Source organism: Vigna unguiculata, chromosome 5 (genome assembly GCF_004118075.2).
Source record: "Vigna unguiculata cultivar IT97K-499-35 chromosome 5, ASM411807v1, whole genome shotgun sequence".
In the NCBI taxonomy this organism is placed as follows: Eukaryota; Viridiplantae; Streptophyta; class Magnoliopsida; order Fabales; family Fabaceae; genus Vigna; species Vigna unguiculata.
Window position 1 is genome coordinate 19,557,746 of NC_040283.1, and position 24,630 is coordinate 19,582,375.

The 24,630-nt window shown below is 32.8% G+C and overlaps 1 protein-coding gene across 1 annotated transcript; it reads right to left on the reverse strand.

Annotated features, from left to right (window-relative positions):
* Positions 1-424: 424 nt before the first annotated feature.
* LOC114183331 (elongator complex protein 6) lies at positions 425-5,902 on the reverse strand. Its single transcript, XM_028070309.1, has 5 exons — positions 5,538-5,902; positions 4,576-4,648; positions 2,263-2,459; positions 2,038-2,184; positions 425-818 (listed from the first exon to the last, which is right to left on the reverse strand). Exons 1-5 carry the CDS (start codon positions 5,775-5,777, stop codon positions 693-695), a joined length of 783 nt encoding a protein of 260 aa, XP_027926110.1. The 5' UTR covers positions 5,778-5,902; the 3' UTR covers positions 425-692.
* Between the last annotated feature and the right edge of the window lie 18,728 nt (positions 5,903-24,630).

Below are 24,630 nucleotides of genomic sequence, written 5' to 3' on the forward strand. Positions count from 1 at the left end.
ACTTTCCTAAATAATTATTCTGAAATTGAGTACGCTATGTTACAAGATACCTATTTTAAACAATCATACGCGTTTTATATGTACTTCTTCATAAGTAATATGTTATCTTTATTTTATACTTCAAAATACGTATTCTAAACTGTACACCCGTACCTTTTGAGGGCTTTGAATTAGTTATTTAGAAACACAAATATTATTACGTATTGACCATTAAGTATACTTTTAGGCCTTAAAAAAAAGAAGAAAAGGGTGCAAGAGGAAATATAAAAGGCGTAGGAAGTTCACCTGTATTTTGATGAGAAGCAAATCGAAAAGCTTTTAATAAAATGATTTAGCTCATGTTCTCCACATGTCCCTTCATAATACATTTAACTGGATCTTTTTCACGTATCTAATGAAAGCAGGAGAGAAGTTAATCTTCGTCTTAAAACTATACAAATAATTAATATTACTTTATTTAAATCTAGCCTTATGCATCCATTATGAATGTATGGCAAAAATTTAGTGCTCCAAGGCTTTCATTACTCACATAATACAAGATCAAGTGAAAAAAATCATTGAAACCAGTCAGTGATGCACAAATAAAACCAATAACTCTAACTGTGTCAATCACCAATTCAAGTATAATCGCATTGGATTCTATCATCTCACAAAATCGAGTAAGTATTCTTCCTATCAAGCATCATCGATCATCATTGGATTTTTGTACCAGGATAAAAGCACTCGATGCCAGTTTCCTTGATCTTGAAGTGAAAATTGTAACTCTTAATGGCTGTAATTCCATGCTGATGTTGTGTTTCCTTATTCAACACCATCAACTACATACAAAACGAACAATAAAACATAATCAACCACGGTGGATATATGATTTAATCAAAAGTTACAGAGAAGCTTTTATATTAAATCATCATCTAAGAGAAATCCAAGGAATCAACGCACGCAGTAGCATGATCTATTAGCAGTTGCAATGTCACTTATACAACAAAATTCAACAAAGGGAAGATAAACAATAATGGTAGTTATCTCTTTTACATTTAATCCATAGGGATCAGAAAACCTTATTTGACACAAATTTGGAGGTATTAAAATGGGAAGTTGGGGAAATTGATTTGTGGGTCAAAACATGATATAGAAGAAAATGTCATTGCGTATATAGGTCTGGAGATCAACTCTGTAACAAGTTCTCTGCTATATTTTTAGATGAACCTGAAATAGAAACAATTTAAGCTAGGCCGAGCTACAAAACATAAAAATAAGACATTTTTCTTTGACTGAAATACAAAAAGCAACCCTTGGAGCTCCCTCGTATATAGACTGTGAAATTTAATCAGAAAGAATAGAAAAGAGAAATCAAATTCAATAAGCAGACTACTTATACCCTAGTGAATTTTTAACACAATACTGCCTTTGTTTGAATTCAGATTGAATTCTTTAACTTAAAAAGTGAAAAACTTGAAAAACGTATTTCCAATTAATAGATCTATAGGAAAAGTTAAGTCATTTGATTTGTACCCAAACACCAGAAAGAATTAGAGTAAAATAAGTTCGTCATATACCCTTGAAAAGAAACCTCGGAGAAAGGGAGTTTAAATATGAGGACTTCTAACCAGACATTACAAAACGATAAAACTTAAGATAAGGTTTCTTAGTAAAGATCAAACTGAAAAGCTTGTAGCAATCCATGTTTCGAAAGCCAAAGGTATATAGTGTCATTAGTAAATGAAAAATTTTTCTTTGCTTTCAAGGTCTCTAAGAAGGTGAAATGTTTTCATAACAAGTGGTCTCTTGACTTGCCTTGAAGGTTTTTCCTATTCTATATTTCATTTCAATAGAAAGGCAGCAGTGGCATGGTTATTTAATCAACAAAGTGAAATAATATAAAATAACAATTTTGTCATAAGCTTAGATTAAGATGGAAAGATAGGAAGAAGTTAAACGGGTTATTCTCAATAAGATAACATCCAGAAAATCTTGGGACTGTATAAACAATTTCAGTATGAAATTATTATACTGCAGTGCAGAATGATACAAGTCTACCTGACCATGCACATCTTTCGCTAAACCAGTGGCCAATGGTTCAGCCTTGACCAAAATCTCAGCAAGGTACTCCATCTCTAAGATAACAGCAGTCCTGTCTCCATTCAAATAAATATCTTTATGATCAAGTGCAATAAATGCACAACCCTGTGAAACAAACACAGAAATGAAGAACTAAAAACATTGGAATAGATTTCAAACACAGAAAAGGTAGTATTATCTTACATATTCTGATGTTAACGTATGGCAATAATGCATCAAGTTCAAAACATCATCTGAAGAACCATTAGCAGCAACTTCAAGAAAAGATATATCATCTATAATGATAGAGATGGATTTCTTGTCTTGATGTAACACAGTGATCACTCTTTCAATTTGCTCAAACACAGAAGCAAGCCCATCATGATTGGGTTTTCCTTCACCTAGGCATCAATAAAATTTGTTACTCAGGGATGTATATAATCCCACAGACTCTACATTTCTCAATTTCATTATTGTTCCTAAAGCTATGGAATTGATAGATAAGTATCGAGTAGACAGAACCACACAAGGCTCCAAATTGGGGGATATGGAATGGAACTAATTGTTCTTTCTTATAATTATTAACTTCTTAATCTCATCAGATGAACTGTGTTCACGCAAACTTCGCACCTCACATTATGATCAGTTACTAATTTAGAATTATGGGATGTAAATGTTTAAATGGAATAGAACTTTCCGCACTACACCAAAATAATAATTTTTCACTTGCCATTCTATTGACCCTTAACTACTCTTAGATATTCGTCAATACCATGGTCACTAAATTATAGGTCTAGAAGATATCACACCAGTCATTAGGTTCCTGTCATGCCTATAGCATGATACTTTGGATATGTCGTCACCAACTTCCGTATATCCCTATCAGTATCAATTCTAGGCAGCAACCACCCAATTTTGTATTTCCATCAGTGGATGTTCTCTTTCCTCGATCTAAGGAGAGAATGGATCATCTTGAAATATATAGTCAAGATTAATTAGATTAAAATTAGTGTTATTTCTTCTTGACATCTCGTTTTATGACTCATTCTTAGCTTCATATAATAAATTGTGAAAACAATCTTTTGCAACTTTTAATAGCTTGGAAAATAGACTTTAAACCTAATTCAACCTCACAAAATTTACATAAAAGATGAGTTGTACCTACTTATATATATTATAATTTGATCATATCTCTATGAAGATGTGGTATTCAACACATTCCCACTGCCAAGGACTAAACATCTCAAACATGAGAATAGAGATTCATGGATGGATGGTCCAATAACGGTACCATAGTGGGTGATATGATGGCCCAGTATATACCTTGCTAATATATGTTCTAATCCCATAACTAACTTAAGAAAACCAACTTATAAGTCAATATGGGATATCTAACAGTCTAATATAATAGTTGACTTTATTTCCTTTTTTCAAATGAATGTAGTAAAAGCACTCTAAAATTTCTTTGACAATTTCAGGCTGAAATTGTTGAATAAAGGATTTTATTAAAACTATTGAAGTTTAGAAGCACATGAACCAAATTTCAAGTGTCTTCATATGTAAAACACATTGTTGGCTTCTCATCACTGTTGACTAGCCAACAAACTTTTATATAAGCTCAAATACTTTTCGTATATCATTAACTTAATCTCTAACACAACATTTCTTTTGTGCTTCAAATACTGGGCTGCTGATTCATTTTTCTCCATCCAAAATTTAGATCTTTAAATTCTTTAATGTTGAATATGTTTCTCAAACCTTGCTTTTGATTCACTAGTGATCAAAGCTACAAAACCTGCATTGTGAATCAGGGGACCCTAACATGGATAAATTCTCAACCTCAAATAAAGGAAAGTTTTCACTATCTTCATTTACTAACTTTTGCTCATTTTTCTTTCCTGCATATTCTCCCAAACAAGGATAAGAACGAGCCACACACAAGTAGACCAATAAAAGTTCCACTTCTTTTTCATTATTTGTTTACTAACTAATTTGAGTACTTCTATATTATCTATAGCCACCTAAACTTCATGCTCCTCTGTTTCTTTCAGTAGTACTATATTGAGTATCTGAAAGTAATAATTCTATTGCTACTACTGACGCCAAAAAGCATCAATAGATTTCAAGAAAATTGACCAGTTACTGCAGAACATCAAGAAATTCACAATGTGTCTCTGGTTCATATTATCCATACAACCATCACATATTACTACTGAATTACTCCTTCCCTCTCCATTTCAACTTATTTATCCATTCTTGCGCATTTCTTCTATATACATCGCCTAAACATAATTGTAACTGCTTCACCTACTTTAACGATTATTTATAACAATGAAATCAAGTAATGAAGGAGAGTTAGGGAAAGACTCATGAATGACAAAATCATGTAGTTTCTGATCTAAACTTTAAACACAGTACATCAGTAACAAATTAAAGACAAACTATTGCAACAAATTCAATCTTTTTCAAACAAACAATGAGAAAAAAGAGCTAAATACCAATAACGAAGTTTCTCACCTGGACACTGAAACATAAGCATAGGAAGGAAAAATAATCTGCCATTATCTCTTTGAGCAGTTAAGTTGCAACCCTATCACATCACAAGTACCCGTGAAGTTTGTCAAATACAACTGAGTAAAAAACGAGACATCGTAACAGAATACAACAAAATATTATGACAAACAATTTTTTTATCATGGTATTACTAGTAAGGATCGTTCATCGCTGAAAGCAATGATTCAGAAACTTTGAGGGCACACAAGGTGAGTGTTCCTCTCCCAACATGGTTTACTTCATACCAAAAGTGGCACCACCAGGATTGAAAACCTGGACTACTTGTTTAAGAGACACAATTTACTACGACTGTTGTCAACCAATGTTGATTGACAAACAATTGACTAGCATGTTATGAAACCAAATTACGACGAAAACAAGAGCAAACGATCAATTTAGGTTACGAAATATCACGCACTTTTCAAAATTTATTGTTTACTCATAAGAAAAAAAGGTCCAATACCGAAATTGGTCCTTTCTCTTAGCTCCAACCAATGAGAAAATTAAAAAAAAAAAAAAATCCTCATGCTATCAGTCTATAACTGTAGTCCCTAAAATTATGTTGAAGTATCATTCACACTACATTTTTTCATTTTAGATTAAACTAAGTGACAAATTGCACTTTCACAAACCTTTTTCAATTTATAGTTCTCAAGGCATAATGTGTACCTTCAAGGACCAGTTTCAAGTATCCACCAAAAACAAAGATAGACAGAGTAACACTATTACAGTGTCGAGTTGTTGAAAATACAATTAGCTAATAACATAAGCAAAGACATCCAATGTGAAACGAATATTTAGCTACCTTATCAGTAGCAAAAGCAGTTTCACCACCAAATCAACATTAGGAAACGTAGACAAATACAAGATTACAGTGCCCAAGAAAAAGAATAAAATGGATATATGTAGAGAGAAAAGGGAAATACGAGCTTTCGGAGGACGCGATCGTAGTGGGAGAAAGGATGAGAAAAAGCGAGCAAGAGAACGGCGGAAGAAGGGTGAGAAGAGAAGGAGCGTTTGAGGATGTGGTGAAGAACGAAAGCGGCGCTTGTGTCAACACAGTCCTCCACAAGAACAAAGCGACCACACAAAGGCCATGGCTTCGCGTTGTCATTGTTGTGAAGCCCCAGCGCTTCGTCCAGAAGGTTCCAATTTTTCTGCTCCATCTTCTGCTTCTTCTGCTTTCAGTTCACCGTTTATGAAACTTCCAATCCAACTGCCTCCGGCACGACCCGAATAATTAACGTTTTTTTCTTCTCGTTTTCTCGCCCAACAACCCGAACCATTAGTTAGGACTATATGCGAATACTTTTTGTTTTTTTCGTTTTATATATTTTAGGGTTAAATATGTTTTTATCCCTCAAGTTTCAGTGAATTTTGGAATTAGTCTCTTTTTGAAATTTTATACTAATTTAGTCCTTCATCTTTAGAAATACGGGGATTTAGTTCTTCTTACCAAATTTTGTTAGTTTTATTTGACATTTTAAACGTATTTTATGATAATATTTGGATTAACATTGAAGCGAAAATGTGTCAAACGGTGTAAACAATTCAAATATCATCATGAAATGCGCTTGAAATGTCAAATAAACTTAACAAAATTTAGTTAAAAGGACTAAATTCACACATTTTTAAAGATGAAAGACTAAATTAGTCAAAATTTTTGAAAATGAACTAATTCTAAATTTTACTGAAATTTGAGGACAAAAACATATCTAACCCTATATTTTATGTTAACTTTATAATACTTTTGAAAACAAAATAAAAAGAATAATTTGTACGCATCAAATGAAAAATTATTATCTATACTGTTTATCATATAATCATCTTTTTGTATTCTTCTAAATCAAAATAATTATTCTACCCTTTAAATTACCATTTTTTTAATTTAATCGTTTTTTCTATTTGATATTTTTTCTTCTTTTAAAAATTTAACCATTCTTTTAAACTAAAATAATTATTTATAATAAAAAATATCTAAATATACTAAAAATTACGTATAATAAAATTATAAAAATTATTTATATTTATTTTTATAATTATAATAAGGGTTGAATATGTTTTTTGTCTCTACAATTTAAGTAAAATTTGAAATTAATATCTCTTCAAAAAATTTTATCAATTAAGTCCTTCATCTTTAGAGATGCATGAATTTAGTCATTTTAACCAAATTATGTTAAGTTTATTTGACGTTTCAAACATGTTTCAAGCGCATATCATGATAGTATTTGAATTGTTTATACTGTTTGACACATCTTAGTTTCAATATTAACTCAAATATTATCACAAAGTCACTCACAAAGTTTCAAGCACATATCATGATAGTATTTGAATTGTTTACACTGTTTGACACATATTTGCTACAATATTAACTCAAATATTATCATAAAACATGTTTGAAACGTCAAATAAATTTAACATAATTAGGTTAAAAGGACTAAATTCACGCATCTTTGAAGAATTAAATTGGTCAAAATTTTTGAAGAGGGACTAATTCCAAATTTCACTTAAATTTTAGGGACAAAAACATATTTAACCCTAATAATTTTATTATTTTTGATTATCATTAAAAAATATGCATCCGCATAGCACGCGTGTTCATTGCTTATATATAGTTGAAGTTCTGATTTTAGTTGAACTTGTTACAAGTTTGTTTTCTAGTCTGCATCCTATAATTTCTTGCACCTTGTAACTCATTTAAGTTTAGATATGTTTTTTTTTTCCTTTACCTTGTGTTTGGATGGAGCATTTCAACCATGCTTAGAAATTGAAATGCTTTGTATTTGAATTGCTTGTAATTAAATTCCATTCATTTTTTAAATAACTTGTTTGGATAAGGAAATTAAAATACCTTACATTTCAATTTCTTGTTTGGAAAAAAAAATTGAATTTATTGTGAGATAAAATTTAATTTTAACAATATTTATTTTAGGCTTAATTATGTTTTGAGTTCATGATAATTTTGGAAACATGCTCGACAACCCAGATGGGTCGGGCTTACCCAACTACACAACCGGATTGGTTAGACACGACGACCCACCCAAGCTGGACCGATTGGGAAACCCAGACAAGCTGGGTCGGCCCGATGATTTAGAGGCCTGACGACCTATACTGGACGATTGTGTCGTCAAGTTCGTCAATATGGTCTGGTCCAGCCCGTCTAGGTCATTGGCCCCATGCTCTAGACTAGTCCGACGACCCGAACGGACCCGACGATCAACACGGGCCCGATGACCTAGACGAGCCCAACGACCTGGACGAGCCCGACAATCCAGACGGGGCCGAATACCCGGATGAGTCTGAATACCCGGACGAGTTCGACGACCCGGACGGGCTCGACGACCTGGACGTGCTCGACAACCCGGACGTGCTCGACGACTCGGATGGGCCCGACGACTCAGACGAGCCCAACGACTTGGACACTTTCGACGACCCAAACAGGCTCGACGACCTAGATGGGCCAAACAACCCGGACGAGCCCTTTCAAACTGTCAGGTTCGTCCGGGTCGTCGGGATCGTCCGGATAGTCTGCCCCGTACGAGTCTTCGGGCCCGTTTGGATTGTCGGGACCGTTCGGGTCATTTGGCCCGTTTGGATCATCGAACCCGACGGTTTGGATGGGCCTGTCTAGGTCATCGTTCTCGTCTGATTCGTTGGGCCCATCCACGTCGTCCTACATGTTTGGGTCGTCGGGCCCATCTGAGTCGTCGGGCTCGTTCGGGTCGTCGGGACCGTCGGTGTGGTCAGGTCTGTCTGGATCGTCGGGCCCGTCCGGGTCGTCGGGCTCGTTTGGGTAATCGGGCTCGTTCGGGTTATCAGGCTCATCGGGTTGTCGGGCTCGTCCGGGTCATTGGGCCCGCTTGGATTGTCGGGCCTCTTTGGGTCGTCAGACATGTTTGGATCGTCGGGTCCGTCCGGATCATTGGGCTCATTTGGATAGTCTGCCTCGTCCGAGTCGTTGGGCTCGTCCGGGTCGTCGGACCCATTCAGGTTGTTGGGCCTGTCCCATAGATAATAATATATTTTAAAAAATAATATATTTTTCATGTTGAAGATGAAAGCCCATGGGTTGGCCTTAACCCACAGGGCTTTTGTAGGGTTTTTGGCCCTATTGGCTTCTTTGATGGGGGCTTTTTTTAATGTGGGCTCTTTTGGCCCTAGCCCACATGGGTCAGGGCCAAGTCCTGTGGGCTAGGCCAAATTGGCACCTCTCGGACCCGCCCAACCCGTCTGGGTCCTCATACCCGTTTGACAACTCCACCATAGAGTTTAGAATGTAAGGTTGAGTGAGAAGAATTTCAAATTCTACATATTTTGAGAGTATTTGAATTTCTACTAATTTAGCTAATTGAAATCCTTCAAAAAAATGCTTGCATTTGAAATGCTTTTTAATTTCTCTATCCAAACAAAACATTTCATTATAAAGAAATCTAAATTTTTCAAAAAAAATGAACTACCTTCTTAAATTGCCTCATCGAAACAGATCCTCCTTGAAGGCTATCCTCCAAAGTCTTTAGACATCTCTAACTCTTTTCGATAGTTATCTTTCCCGTAACACAAATGTATTATTCTTCGGGTTGTTATTTTCTGAAAGCCTATTTCGAGTCCGGTGCATATTAGACATGTTACAGTGAGTTGAATCCGTGAATCAATTTGATTTCGCACAGGTTCCATTAACGGGTGAGGTTAAAAAATTAATTTTTTTATTAATTATAGGTCAAAATCAATTTCGTTCACTTGACCTACGGATTATGGATGGAACTGGATTATAATGAGTTTATCCACAACTCACCTATATTTTTAAATAAATAAGCTAACATGAAATTAATTTAAGATTTAATTATTTGGATAGTACTCACTTTAGTAAAGGTGTGTCAATTTAGTTCCATTTTTTAAAAATTGTCAATTCTATTACAACTTTTGAAAAAATGTCTCATTTAGATTATTTTTAAACAAAAAATATTAACGCTATTAACAACGTGCCACATGTCAATCTGTATTTTTTACTTTTTTTTAAATTTAATTTTTTTTTGTAATTTTTTTTGCCACGTGTCAGGTTCTTGGTATGATACGTGACATTGTTAATGCCACATGGCTGGACAATGTCACGTGTCAGTGTCACTATCAAATTTCATTGGCTTGATTTTAATCTCATATATGTTTCAGTAATTCAATTTAGTCCCTACTTATATGTCTTTGATTCAATTTTGCCCAATATTTTTAATCCATTTTTTATAAAATTAAAACTAATTAAGTATAAATATTTTTACAAAAAATTAAGTATTAATATTTATATTAAAATTTAGTGATAAAAGTCATTTTATTAAATCATTTTTAATCAAAATAATATTAGTACAACATTCATAAAAATAATAAATTTGTTCTTAAATTGAAGAGAAACAATATTGTTTTATTTTGAAAAAAAAAATTAATAAAAAAAAGTTAATAATATACAATAATGTAGTATGTTAAAAAGTCACTTTTAATAACAAAATATTAGTATGGCATTTATAAAAATAATAAATTTGGTTTGAAAGTGGAGAGAAACAATATAAATATTAATACTTAATTTTGTGAAAATATTTATACTTAATTAGTTTTAATCTTATAAACAATGATAAAAAAAATTTAATTATTAAAAAAAATTGGGAAAAATGGAATCTTAATTAGTTTTAATCTTATAACAAAAGATTAAAAAAATATTTTAATTATTAAAAAAAATGGGAAAAAATTGAATAAGAGACATACATAAGTAGGGACTAAATTGAATCAAGATATATGGAAATTAAATTGAAATCAAGACAATATAACATTTGATAGTAACACTGACACGTGACATTACTCTGTTACGTGGTACTGAAAATGTCACGTGTCACATAAGGGATTTGACATGTGGCAAAAAAAAATTTAAAGAAATCACAAATTGACACGTGACACGCTTTTATGATGTTAGTAATTATTGTCTTGGTTAAATTGTGGGATAATATAATAATTGAATTATATTAGTTAACATGAAACATGTATTGGTTAAATGGTGGAGCGTTGTCATGGTTGTGGGTTCAAGCCTTGGAGAACCCAAATTAAACTTTATTTTTGCTATTTTTAGTTTTGGTTTGAATGTGAAAGGGTAGTGTAAACCCTGATATAGCAGCCAAGAAGGGCTAGAAAGTAGTCCTTAATGAGTCATTGAATGGTAATTATCATATACCTTAAGCCATTTTTGTTTTGCCACATTAAACCCACATTAAGACACCAATTAGAGGCCAATTAAGAGAAAAGGAGAGGGGTTTTATGGCTGGTTTTACTGGGTTGGTTGAGGGAGACGAAAATCAGACTGAAGAGAGTGTGGTGAGTGAATCATTGAGGCTGATTGGAGGAGAGTCAAGGGAGGTTATTGTAAACAAGGTTAGGGAGTTTTACACGTTCTAATTTATGTTAAGCCTGAATCGCATGCTATACATTGTGAAAAATATGAATGTCATTTGTTTCTGCTTAAATTTTTGGATTTCTGGAAATTTTCCAGAAACCGCCTGGCGGGCTAGGCATAGCCGCCACGCGGCTCATCATGTGTTGGTACTTATGAGTTCATGGGGAAGGAACCGCCTAGTGGCACATTCCCGGTCGCTAGGCGACACATATTGATTCACCTAGTTTTTTTGGGTCTATATGAAGCGCTTGGCAGTAGCGAGTGACGTGCCAGGCGACGCGAGCAAGTTTTGGTTCGAATTTAATGTTTTCTGTGATCTGGGTTGTTTTTGTTCGAAGGAAAAACTAAGTTCAATTGTTAAAGGATGTGTGAATGTCAAATGGCAATTGATTTCATGTCATAGGGCATGTGATTGAATGGAACAGTGAAAAATGCTCTTATGGTTGGGAAAATTGGGTTTTTTGGTTTAAGGAAGGTTCGTGGGGTTAATTGTATTGGATAATGTTAATAGTGTAAGGGGAATGTGAAACTCTATGATAATGAGCGATTTCGAGCAGGAACTGGATGGAAATTACAAAGACGCGAGGTTGGGAGTTGTTGGGGTGCGAGGGTGCTGGAAAAATTCTGGGAAATTCCCAGAAGGCTATGCACCTCCTGGCGGTACACAGGGAGTCGCCAGGCGCTAGCACAATTTAAAAAATCTGCGTGGCTAGAAGGTGCCTTGGAGGAATTGGGTCTGTGGAAACTAAGTTAATACTAAGTTATTATTAAGAAACGTGATGGAACAGAGACCTGAGGTGATGGATGTGGGAATTACACTAAGGAGAATTGGAATGGTTTAATGGTGCTGAAGGAAAATAATTACAATTAGATTATGGTAGAGGACTGGAATATCACCGCAATTGATATAGGTTTCTATAAATATAATTAGCCAAGTGGAGGATGATCGTAGAGTATATAGGACTAATTGATATTTAGATGAACCTAGGACATGTTTAATATTAAAGAAGGAAAAATGGTGTGGTGCTATCTTGGAGGAATTACTTAGGGTCCTATTGTTAAATAATAAGTGTAATTGCTTTGGGTTGAGGCAACAATGAGAAGTGGTAGTAAGGTTGGGATTTTTGTGTCTTTGGCCTAAGGTGGAGTATCTTGGTTGTTATTTAGTTAACTTGGAAGAGTGTGCATGATCTAGAGAGTGAATCTGGCATTGAGATAATTGTGATATTAAGGAATAAGCCCTGTGAGTGCATGATGTTATGGTAGTGATGAATAAGGTTTACTTTAAGAAAACCAATTTTTGTACACATGGATGGTTGGACTTAGATGGAAGTAGGAAACTGGATAGTAAGTTAGCCACTGGAAAAGCGATTCAACTGGATTGGTGAAAGGCATAGTGAGTCTTGATGTCTGGATTGAAAAATCAAATCTGTGAAGAAGTACATAGAAACCAAAACTGTGTAGGTACTAATACAGCACCTGATGGTGGGTTTAGACTGCTAGGCGATAGTGGCAACGACATTGGGTGTTGGAACGAGTGCGCCTGGCGGTGAGGCTAGTCCCGCCAGGCGGGGTCTGCAACGTGGGTGTTTTCAGAGGCGCTACGCGCCTAGGGGTACGTGTCCCCCGCTAGGCGATTTTGCTGCTCCAGCCTTGGGTTGCTGGATTCTTCCTACGTGATCTACAAGGCTTTTGGTGATGCTTCAAAGGTGGGTTTGTTGGTGTTTCTTGAGTTGAGCTCGGAACGTATTCCTTGAGTTGAGCTCGGGATAACGGTTAAGCATGTGGCATTCCTCGAGTTGAGCTCGAAATGGCATCCCTCGAGTTGAGCTCGGGATGGCGGATAAACACGAGGGACCCTTAAGTTGAGCTCGGGTTGGCGAGTGTTGCCGGTGTAAGTGTGCTGGTTGTGGCCAGTACGGATGGGTCCGGATAGATTACCCTCCTCAGTAGTAACTAACGAGTTTGGTAGTCTTGGGACGTTGTGAACTATGTTCGTAATTGGGAACTCTACCTGGCGTTACGGTGTATGATCAGTAGCAATGGTTTCCCGCACGTGCTCTATCAGTTGTGGTCGATAGGTATGGCAGCAAGTCATCTTGAGGTAATCACTAGAAGATGTAAAACATGATTCACATGGTTGTGGCCATGTGGTATAGAACTAAAGAAAGGAAATTTCCCCTGATGTGAATGATTGTTTTATATATAAGTGTTATATATATATATATATATATATATATATATATATATTTGTGTGTGTGTGTGTGAATATATAACTATATGTTTATTCTGTTAAGCTCACCCTATCTGCTTGTGGTTGGCGATGATCGTGTACGCGGTACTTGTGAGCAAATGATGTTGTTGTAGGTGGTTCGGGTGAGGCTTAGCTATGGAGCGAGGATATCATGGGGAGCTTTATATATATTTTATGTTTTTTGAAATAAGTTGTTGGATTATATTGGATATAATAAAAGTTTTAAATTTTCTGTGCTTTTGGGAAATGATATTTTGTTAAATGAAGTGAATTTATTATTTTCTTTATTTTATTATTTAAATGCGTAATATCCTGACGGGATATTACACTCCTCCGCTTCGGTGGTGCGCTGCGTCGCGTAGCTTCTCCTTAGGTTGCTGGTCCAGTACATTGTCAGTTTTTTATTATTCTATTTTACTTGCTGTTATTATTTTAAGTTTGTGCAAATTGTAACATCTACTTTATAGGGCCATTCCAATAAATTAGGGATTGAGTCGGTTGTTCTTTTGGTTGTAAAACAACTTTATATAGTTGATTTCTATTGATTAAATAATAGCGTGCATAAACGTTCAATTGCCTTTCATGCATCAGTTACTCCTATCTAATAGCACACATCTATTCATTTATTAAATATCACAACACACATTGCTCCTTTCCTATATTGTTCATCTTTGTGAGATGTGAAGTTTTATGTTTTGCCAGAAGATTGGAAGTGAGGAAACTTGTTTGATCCAATTATGGATTGTTTATAGCATTTGTTTGAAAATGGGCAATTAAATGGGTATAAAATATTGTGGGAGTTATAAAATATTGTGGAAGAATAGAGAAACTACCATTTATGATAATGCATTCTCACTAATCCTACAAATTTTACTACATCTAAAATCAAACAAAGATTTTCATTACATGAACGACCGAGTGAATGCAGAACTTGTTATCACATGAATCTGATTAATTTTGTATCAATTATCATGTGTTATTTTCTCTAGTAATCTGCTTTTTGTGTTCATAAAAAGCATACATGGAAACAAAAGTTTCTTTATTTATCCTTTTCAACTGACTTGGCATCTTTTACTGTAACGTGAGACAAACTTTTTTCATTTATCATGTATTATTTATTTGCTTCCCAATTTCATGTTTATCTTGCAAGGTCCCATCTTATCTAAAAGAAAAATTTTGATACCTAACAATATGATTTTCAATTTAAAACATCAATTATCTTAAGATGACTTTTTTCCATTTTTCAAATTGTTTTTGCCATCTTTCTTTTATCACAAAATATTCTCTGTTCTTTTGTATCTCTCTTCATTTCACACTATAGGGATGTGACACAAACTTTCTCACATACCCACTTTCCATCAGATTTCTTAACTCTACCAATTTCCCAAACAAAAAATACCCTATCAACTTTCTCTTAACTTACCTTTCCCTTCCATCTATTCCTGCTACTCCCTTCATTATCTGCATCTACATAATTAACATTACGTCCTAACCAACCTAGACATAATTAATACCACCTCACTTCATGCCAATAAACACAACAAACACAACAAAAACATTCATTATTTCTTGACTCGTATAAACTCAAAATCCCACGCGAGATTATACCCGCAGGGAGACACTTTCCACAAATACTGTCAATAACATTTTAGTCCCTACAATACTAGGGAGCCTGGACTTCTCGTGACATGTTTGGGGCAGTGGACAAAAGCGCTTTTAAATTAAACCCATTTATTCACACTTTCTTTCTCTCTCTTCTTGAGAAAGCCTGCATTTTTTTTTTCTCAAACTCTTTCTGCATTGCCACTTGGCTCCCTACCCTTTAGGACTTGCACTATAAATATATAACCAACCTTACTCCTCTGCTCACACACACACACACCAATTCCTCTTCAACATTCCACTCCAAATATTCTTCTCTTCTCTTCTCTTCTCTTCTCCTTTGCCACCACCTCTTCATTCCTTCCTACCATCCCAGAGATGATTTGAACATGTTTGAATCAATATAGAAATGCATGAGATGAATTAAAAACTAAAACAAAATCTGAATCTGAATCAATATAGAAATGCATGAGATGAATTAAAATCTAAAACGAAATCAGAATCAGAAATATGAAAACATGATTCAAATACGGAAACTAAAACGAAATCAGAATCAAAATTGATTCTGGAATACAGAAATTGAAATTCAATTACACAAACCAAAACTCAATTCTACATAAATGAACTTAATGGTGTTACCTAACAACTATATTATCTAACTTGTTCTTTAAACAGAATTAAGCATTGGAATGTGATTGAGATGATTGGAATGCATTTCATAGCATGAAAAACATATTAGAACAGAGAAGAAAAATGCAAGCTAACTCATTGTAGAATTAGAAACAATGTTACAAATTCATTATGAAACTGATTTAGAGAACTAACATTTGGAGAAGTTGGGATCAACCAACACATATAAACTGAAATAATTAAGAAAATTGAATAGGAAAAAGAGTGTTATGTGACAATTACCTTACTAGTTGTATATTTCCATCCTCATCTGGATATAGTAATTCTAAGTTTTATTGCTCAAATGGTTTAGATTCATGAAAATCATCAACATCTTCTTCACCCGTGTTGTACATATCTCTAGGCTTTAAATGTACAAGTATGCACCAATTTTTATCCAACTCATCTTCTATATAATACATTATTTGAGCTTCTGGTGCTTGAATATATGGCTCATCATCATCATTATCACCAATATGGATCAAACGTGAAAAACTTACTAATGTAAATCCAAAGTCATTCGTCATAATCCCTCTAGAAGAAGTTGTATTAGCCCACATACATTTGAATAAAACAACTGAGAAATGTCCATGGTAATTTATCTCAATTATGTCTACCAATCAACCGTAATATGGCACACCTCCAAACTGCATTTGATTATCAATACTACTTGCATAACTCCTTGTCCCAAATGTACCAAACACTCCACTACTTTATGCTTTAAGCCAAAGGTCACGCTCCAATATACAAAATTTGAACCCATTCACATTGTAGGCACTATATCACTTTGCACAATCAATCAGACCCATAACTAAGAATTTTAAATCAATTGAATGGATACCAATTGATTCATTCCTTATCTAAAACAGAACAAAATACTTAATATTCAAAAACATACTTAATATTTTAATAATATAAATTAAAGATTATTGGAGAAAATATACATACACGTCGTGAAAACTACTTTACAAATTCCCTATGAACCCTCTTGTCTATCACAGAGGATGATCGTGTGCAGCTTCTTAGTTGTCTTCGTAAAGTGTCTCTAAATTCCCTATGTCAAAGATATAAAATATATAATGTAATGTTGAACAAAAAACTAATTATACAAAAATACATAAATACTTACTGCATAAACGGGTCAACTATGGTGCCTAAATCTATGCCTTCCATCTAACCAACTACGATGACTCATGAAACAAAATTTACCACCTTTAAGAAGCTTCTTAGGAGTTATGTCAAAATTACATCTAGGATATGCCAACCCAGTATGTGTGTTCCATCCAGATAGGGTTCCAAGACCTGGAAAATCACTGATAGTCCACAATACGGCTGCATGCATATCAAACACTTCATTTCCATATAAGTCAAAAGTTTTGATGCCAGTGCTCCATAACTCTTTCAACTCTTCTATTAGTGGTTGTAAATATACATCAATATCATTTCTTGGAGCTCGCTTTCTTGGAATGATCATAAAGGGAATAAAGGAACTTTGTTTCATACACATCCAAGGAGGAAGGTTGTACGGTATGAGTACAACTGGCCAAATACTATGACTAGTGCTTAGATTGCCATATGGATTAAACCCATCAATAGCCAAACCAAGTCTCACATTTCGAGGGTCTAAGGCAAATTGAGGATGTTTAAGGCCAAATGTCTTCCATGCCTTAGAATCTCTTAGATGCCTTAAGATCCCTTCATTTGTACTTTTTGATGCATGCCATCGCATATGCTCAGCTATTTTAGAAGACATAAACATCCTTTGTAAGTGTGGCTTCAAAGGAAAATACCTTAAAACTTTTGCAGGAATCCTTTTTCTTTTATTACTTGTACCACTATCACTTGTACCTTTCTTTTTTGCCTTCCATTTAGATGTTTTACATTTCTTACAAAAGTCCCTATTTGCATCTTCTCCTAAGTACAACATGAAATCATTTGGACAAGCATCGATTTTTGTGTAATGAAGACCAAGCTTGTTAATGATTTTCTTCGCCTCATAGAATGAGCGTGGTATTTTAGCATGTTCAAAAGAATCAACTAACAACTCTAGCATCATGGACATTCCCTTGTTAGTTATTTTGCACATACATTTGATGTGATACAACTTGATCAAGAAAGAAAGTTTAGAATATTTATCACACCCTTCACATAAACTCTCTTCACCTTCTTGCATCAACTGAAAAAAATCTCCAAGATCATCATATCCTTATCATCCATTTCCTTATCATCCACCATGTCATCATTGTATTGATGATATCCAAATGCATCATTAATCATGTCACACATTGGATTATTAGCGGGAATTACTTCATTGTTTTCTTGCGGCATTACATGTATTTCATCTGGCACATTTGCTCCTCTTCTCTCTACATGTAGAAGCCATATTGTATGTCCTTTTGGAAAAGGTTTGAGAATCAAATGTTCATACACTATTTCACGACATTGCCACTTGTTAAAGTTGCATTTCGGACATAGACATACTATCTCCCCCCTCACACTGCTATTAGCAAATGAAAAGTCCAAAAATGTGTTCAATCCTTCCATATATTGAGGTGTATTTCTAGGCATCTCTATCCAAGATTTTTCCATTGAGAATGAGGTCTGTTCAAGTCAATTAATTGATACATTATTTCAAGACAAGAATAACATACATTACAAAGGAGAATAGGATTGATAAAATCATAACAAAGGTAATGTGATAATGAACATGTGTTGTTTATTAAGACCTAAGGCAGTCTTTCCAAAATCTTTAGTCCTAGAATAAGTGGGTGGTGCATAATAATGTATAACTATTGCTAGACCTACTCTTATTGTGTATTCAATGCAAAAACTGTAACAATTTGCAACTGTTTATGTTCCTTGTAGAGCAAGCTACTTGTGTAGCTTTATAATCTTTGTTGTAGCATATTCAAAATGTAATGAAATATAAAAAGAAATATCTTGATTAAACTCTCTCTCCCCTTCTTTTTGTTCTTCGTAAACTCTAATATCTGAAATAAGATTGAGAATATAATCAAGTTATAATAAACATCCTCTAAAATAGAAAACTTAAAAATCAATTATGCAACAATAATATAAGTTGAGAAAAATATTTTTTAATCCATGAACTTACTGATTAGGGCTTTAACTAAAGAGAAAACCATAACATAAATGCAGTTGTATATTGTTCCCGTTAACAATTTAGTGGCAAGGAGGTTTCCTTTAAGATGAACGCATGCATGCATTTTACTTCAACTAAATACACCAAAACCATTTAATTTGATCTGAGGTAATTTTCTAAACTGAATGACCACACTGAAAATTCATCAAATACACCAATTATTTAAGTGAAGTACTTGCCTAATGGTTTCCTTAAACCATACATTAGATATAATTATGTCATAAGTTAGGTAGCTTGGAAACTTTTGAGTAATTTGTTTGAGCTTTAAGAAGAGTACTGGTTACGGCAATTTGAAAGTAATTTTACCATCATTATAAAGGTTAAGGAAGTCATAGAAATAATAAATTATTTTGTGTACTTAGCTTGGATAATGGAAGTTAGTTCCAGACAGTTAAGCAATAAATTACCTTCTCTACTTGCATTATGGAAATGCCTCTTTTTGTTAACTAGCCTAAGAAAATTCTAATCCGCCTATTTCTTTTTTCTTTCCTGAAAAACTAAAAATGGTTGGCTAGTTGATTGAATTGAAAATATTAGTTAATGAAAAAGGATAAAAATATATAATGTGTTATTTAAATTTTTGAACTAAAAAAGGATAAAAAAATGTTTTAAATTAATCAGTAATGAAAAGATGAAAAGTTAAAAAATGATAATTTTTAAGCTGTCCTATTTTCATAAACTAGTTGGGGTAGCTTATAAAAATAAACTAGCATCAGTTCAGTTCAAGTAATAAACAATCATTAACGATCCCAATTTTTATTAATATTTTTAATGCAAGTAAATTTTATAGAAATCATAGACTTTGAGTTCTGATTATGAGTTCTGATTAATCAAATTTGTAAGTTTTGATAAATTATAAAAAAGCAATGTTAAAGAGACTATTGTTAACCGTCTTCTTAATTTTTTATTTTTCTTCTTCATTTCAAACTTTAACCGGTTGTTTTCTCAAATCAATTCCTTCTATTTAAAAAAAAAATATGGTTTATGTTACTAATTTTTCATCTATGTTTTAGTCTGCTTTAATATTAGTAATTAAGAACGAATAAATAATATTTATTGTAAATTATAACGTCTCAATCTCTCATTCGTTTAAGTTATTATTTTTAGTCTTAATCTTCTCCACACAATGTTAGCTTTGCAGTTTTTAAGGGTGGTCTAGCTAATAAATGTCCTAAAGCATTGATTCCTCCTTCTTAAATGATTTTAATTACTTAATTGTCAACTATTATCTCATCCTTACAAATCACTATTACAATAAAGAGTCTTGGTTACACCGAGAATCAAGGTGATAAGAGATATTTTATTAGGCCATGGTGGTGAATCATAAGGGTTTTAAAACCCTTTCTACAAAAAGGGACACACAAGCAACCCCTCAGTCAAAGAATCCTCTCTATCTATGGTAACCTACTTTTTGCTAGTTTTTTTTTAATGATGATAAATCCCATTTTTAATTAAAAGATACAACCAAAAAGATCATTCAATCGAAAAAATAGACACTTCGTCTTTTGCATTGGTCAATCCAATAATCTTCTCTTACAAATAAGTGAAAAGAAAATAAAAATCCTTTGAAAGGAAAAAAGAAAACTTTTACAACACATATAGTATCCAGAAAACCTCAAATTCCAAAACCAAACATTCCCATATATGTCTTCTTCAGACACATCACTATGCGTGAGCTTAACAACTATGACTCCTTCTTCTGGCTCCTCAAACACAATCCTGATCGTGGATTGAATCCCATCAAGCCAGCTCTCAAACCTCCACCTCTACACAATCAACTTCCCTTTCTACAACTCCAAATTTCTTTCAGTCATAGACCCCTCGAAAATACTAAATTCACCCCAACCTCCTTGCTAATCTTCTTATTGCCATGTGTGAAATCCTTACAAAAACCCCTCCACCTATTCTCATTCACAAAATCTCAAACAAATCCTTAACCCTACAATTAAACCACTCTATCAAACTGATCATTTGAAACCCCTTCTTCCCTTCACCCTTCTCATTATTACCATTAATATTAACATTACCATTACTATTAATACTATTAACGCTCTTCTGTAGCACCACTTTCTTCTCTTCAAGGTTATCCTTCAAGCTCACCCTTTGCCATGCCTACTTTTTGCTAGTACATAGATTTAATTTAAATGCTTTGTGATTTAAGTTTAAATTGAGTGTAGGTTTGCACTTGCATTTTTGGTAATGTTCTTATATTTTAATGACCTGGAAGGATAACACAAAAAATCCTAAACTCCTAAAATTCTATTCTTTGGACCATCAAAAGTACATCAAAGGATAAGTAGCCACACACAACGAAATATGCAAATAGCAGAAAAAGAAAATACTGAAAGAGCAGAAAACCTGACATGAAAAGAGGAGCACGATATGAAAGTAGCAATGGCACAATTATTTGGTAGTGGCAAGATCGAACGCACTTCGATTGCAATGGCTATGGCACGGTTACTTGGTGGGGCAAAATCGCACATAGTGACAAAATCAAAAAGATATATGAAATTAGGGCAAAATTGAAAACAAAAGATCGAACGCAGTAGCAAATGAAATGAAAACAAAATCGAGATTGAAATGCTGGAAGATGAAATCAGGAGATCGAAAGAGAAAAATCGAAAGACGAAATAGGGAGATGAAGTATGAAAACGAAATTGGAAGCAAGGGAGAACAATCTTCGTTACTTCAAGCTTCATTACGTAGAAGTTTCCATGATATAGTGAGGAAGAACGGCGGAGAAGGATGTGTAGTGGTGGTGGAGGACGGTAGAGAGTGGAGAACGATATTCTCCATTGAAAAGACACGACCACGCGACAAAGACACCTCCCGAAACAGCGTTTCTAAAACATTAAAAATTACAAAAGAAAAAGAAAAGAAAATAATTAATTGAAATTTAAATTTTACATGGGTTCTTTAAAAAACCTCTGGTACTTAACTGGGGTGTTTAAAACCTCCAGTATATTGTATTTTACTAGAGGTTATTATAATATCAACTAATTAACTCCTTCTAAAATTAAATATTTTTGTAGTATTATTACATATGCACATGTCTGTTATTTATTTTTTATTATTTAATATTTTGATTAGAAAATAAATAATATAATTGTTATTATATATGAATAGAATATTTATTTATATCTTATATTTACAAATTATGATTATGCATAATTTGTAAACATGATATCGAAATAAAAAAATATAGAAAATAAATAAATAATTGATGAAGACTATTGAAATATATATATATATATATATATATATATATATATATATATATATATATATATATATATATATATATATGAAATATATAGGTTTAAATAGAGCTGTGTGTAGTAAAATATGTAATAATAATTAAATTGATACATCATTATATCTAAGAGGTGTACATACGTACGAAGTGAGTTGCTTATTTTGTTATTATAAGTTAAATGTTTAATTGTGAACTTATGAATAGAAATGTGCATCGTAAATTTTGCAATAGTAATTAAATGGTATAATTACTAATTTGTAGAGATGTCAAAATGAGTTTCAACCCGTGAGCCAATCTGGCTCACCACGGGTTCGAGTCGGGTTGAGTTGAGAAAAATTCAACTTTTTCAATGGTGGGTTGACCCACTTAACCCACCAACATTTTTTTACAGTTTTTTTTAATTTTTTTAATTTTTTTTTAATTTTTTTTAATTTTTTTAATAATTATTTACTACTTCTTTTATATTTGTTCACAATTTAATATTTTTAAATACTAGAATGTTGCTTAATTATATTTGAATAGTTTGAATGTTTAATTAATTTGATTGTCAAGTTATATATATATATATATATATATATATATATATATATATGTTGTTACTTTAATCTTTAACTTTAATCTTTATAGTAAATTACTCAAGTAACTGTCTTATAAACAATTTTTTTCTAAATTAGCATGAAAAAAATGTATAGTTTTTTTATTTATATTTTGTTGAATAGTAACAGAAAATTTGTAATATTAGTCATGCTTTCTTAGACTAATGGATACTTTCTTGGAAATAATTCTTCATATATTGGTGGTGAGCATGATCAATTTGGTACCCAAATTTTTGGTTTGTTCAATTTAGTACCCCAATTATCTAAAGAGATTCAATTTAGTTCTCTCCGTTAAGTTGGAGTTAACATCGTGTCCGTACAAGACACGTGTCATGCCATGAAATTTTTTATTTTTTTAATTTTTTTTTAAAAAAAAATCAAAAAATTTTAAAACTGCCACGTGTCAGTTTATCATCATGCCACGTGGCAACTTACAATCATGACACGTGGTAGTGGTAATAACTTTTTTCAATTTAGTACCCCAATTTAAATTTTTGGTTCAATTTAGTACCCCAATTTTTTAAAATGATCCAATTTCGTCCTCTCCAATTTGAGACCAAATTAGTAAATTATGCTTAATTACAACTTATATATACATGTTACAATATCTTTTTTCTAATATATACATCAAATCATTTCACCTAAATACTTAAATTATTTATTTTTTACATATTAACCTTTGTAATTTTTTACACATGAAATTTTTTACACTTGTAAAAAATAAAATAATTTGAATATTTAGGTGTAGCGATTTGATATATAAATTTAATACAATTATTTTAACATGTATATATAAGTTATAATTAAACTTAGTTACTAATTTGGTGTCAAATTGAAAAGGACGAAATTGAATCATTTTAAAAAATTAGGGTACTAAATTGCACCAAAAATTTAAATTGGGATACTAAATTGAAAATAACTATTACCATTGCAACGTGTAATGATTGTAAGTTGCCACGTGGCACGATGATAAACTGACACGTGGCAGTTTTTAATTTTTTAAAAAAATTTAATAATTTTGAAAATATATATATATATATATATATTTTTGAAAATTTTTGAAAAAAAAAATTGAAAAAAAAAATAATTTAAAAAAAATAATTAAAAATAAATAAAAAATTTCATGGCTTGACACGTGTCCTGTACGGACACGGTGTTAACTCCAACTTAACGGAGATGACCAAATTGAATCTTTTTAGATAATTAGGGTACTAAATTGAACAAACCAAAAGTATGAGTACCAAATTGAATTTAACCAAAAAATTGGGTACAAGATCAATAATTATACTTAATTAAATTTATACATGTTTAACAATGGACAAAGTTAGATGACTAAATGAAACATATGACAGTTGTAGTTATTCATTATACATTGTTCATATGTAATGCATATTAAATGCTAAATATAATTTCTGCTATAATGATTGTGTATAGGGATGTTAAAAAAATCTGTATTTGTGGGTATCCGTTGATAAAACTCACAAAGAAAATAATTGAAAATGGATATCCGCAGGTAATGGTACGAGTATTTTTTATACCTGTATGTTAACGGAGTGGGTATGGATATCATATTATTCGTACCCGTGGATACCCATACCCTCTATATTCTTATTTAAATTAAAAAAAAATTAAAAAAATGATTAAAATATTAATACATTGATTTTAAATAGGTTATTTTTTATCAACTGGTTTTAAAAAATCTTCATTTATTTGTAAATTGTCATTCAACACTATTTAAATGTATTATTTGCACTTTGTTTAAAATTTATAAATGTTATTCATTGTATTTTTATTTGAATTTATAGTTAAAATTTGTTGTTAAATATTAAATTTTTCTTTTTGCAAATTCCCGCGGGTACCCGTGGATATCCGTAGATTTAAAAAAAAAATGTGGGTACCCGCGTAATAGATACCTGCACGGATATGGATACGGATGCGGGACAAATATTTATCCAGCAAGTAAGGTGCGAGGGAGCTACTAGCCGTATCCTACCCGCCCCATTAACATCCCTAGTTATGTAACTTAGTTGATTGTGTATAGCAAATTATAAACTA

Coding starts and splice junctions, on each gene's coding strand:
- LOC114183331 (XM_028070309.1), bottom strand. CDS start 5,777: ATGGAGCAGAAAAATTGGAACCTTCTGGACGAAGCGCTGGGGCTTCAC. Junction 4,649..5,537: donor ATCGCGTCCTCCGAAAGCTC/GTATTTCCCTTT, acceptor GTGATGTGATAG/GGTTGCAACTTAACTGCTCA. Junction 2,460..4,575: donor GCTTATGTTTCAGTGTCCAG/GTGAGAAACTTC, acceptor ATTGATGCCTAG/GTGAAGGAAAACCCAATCAT.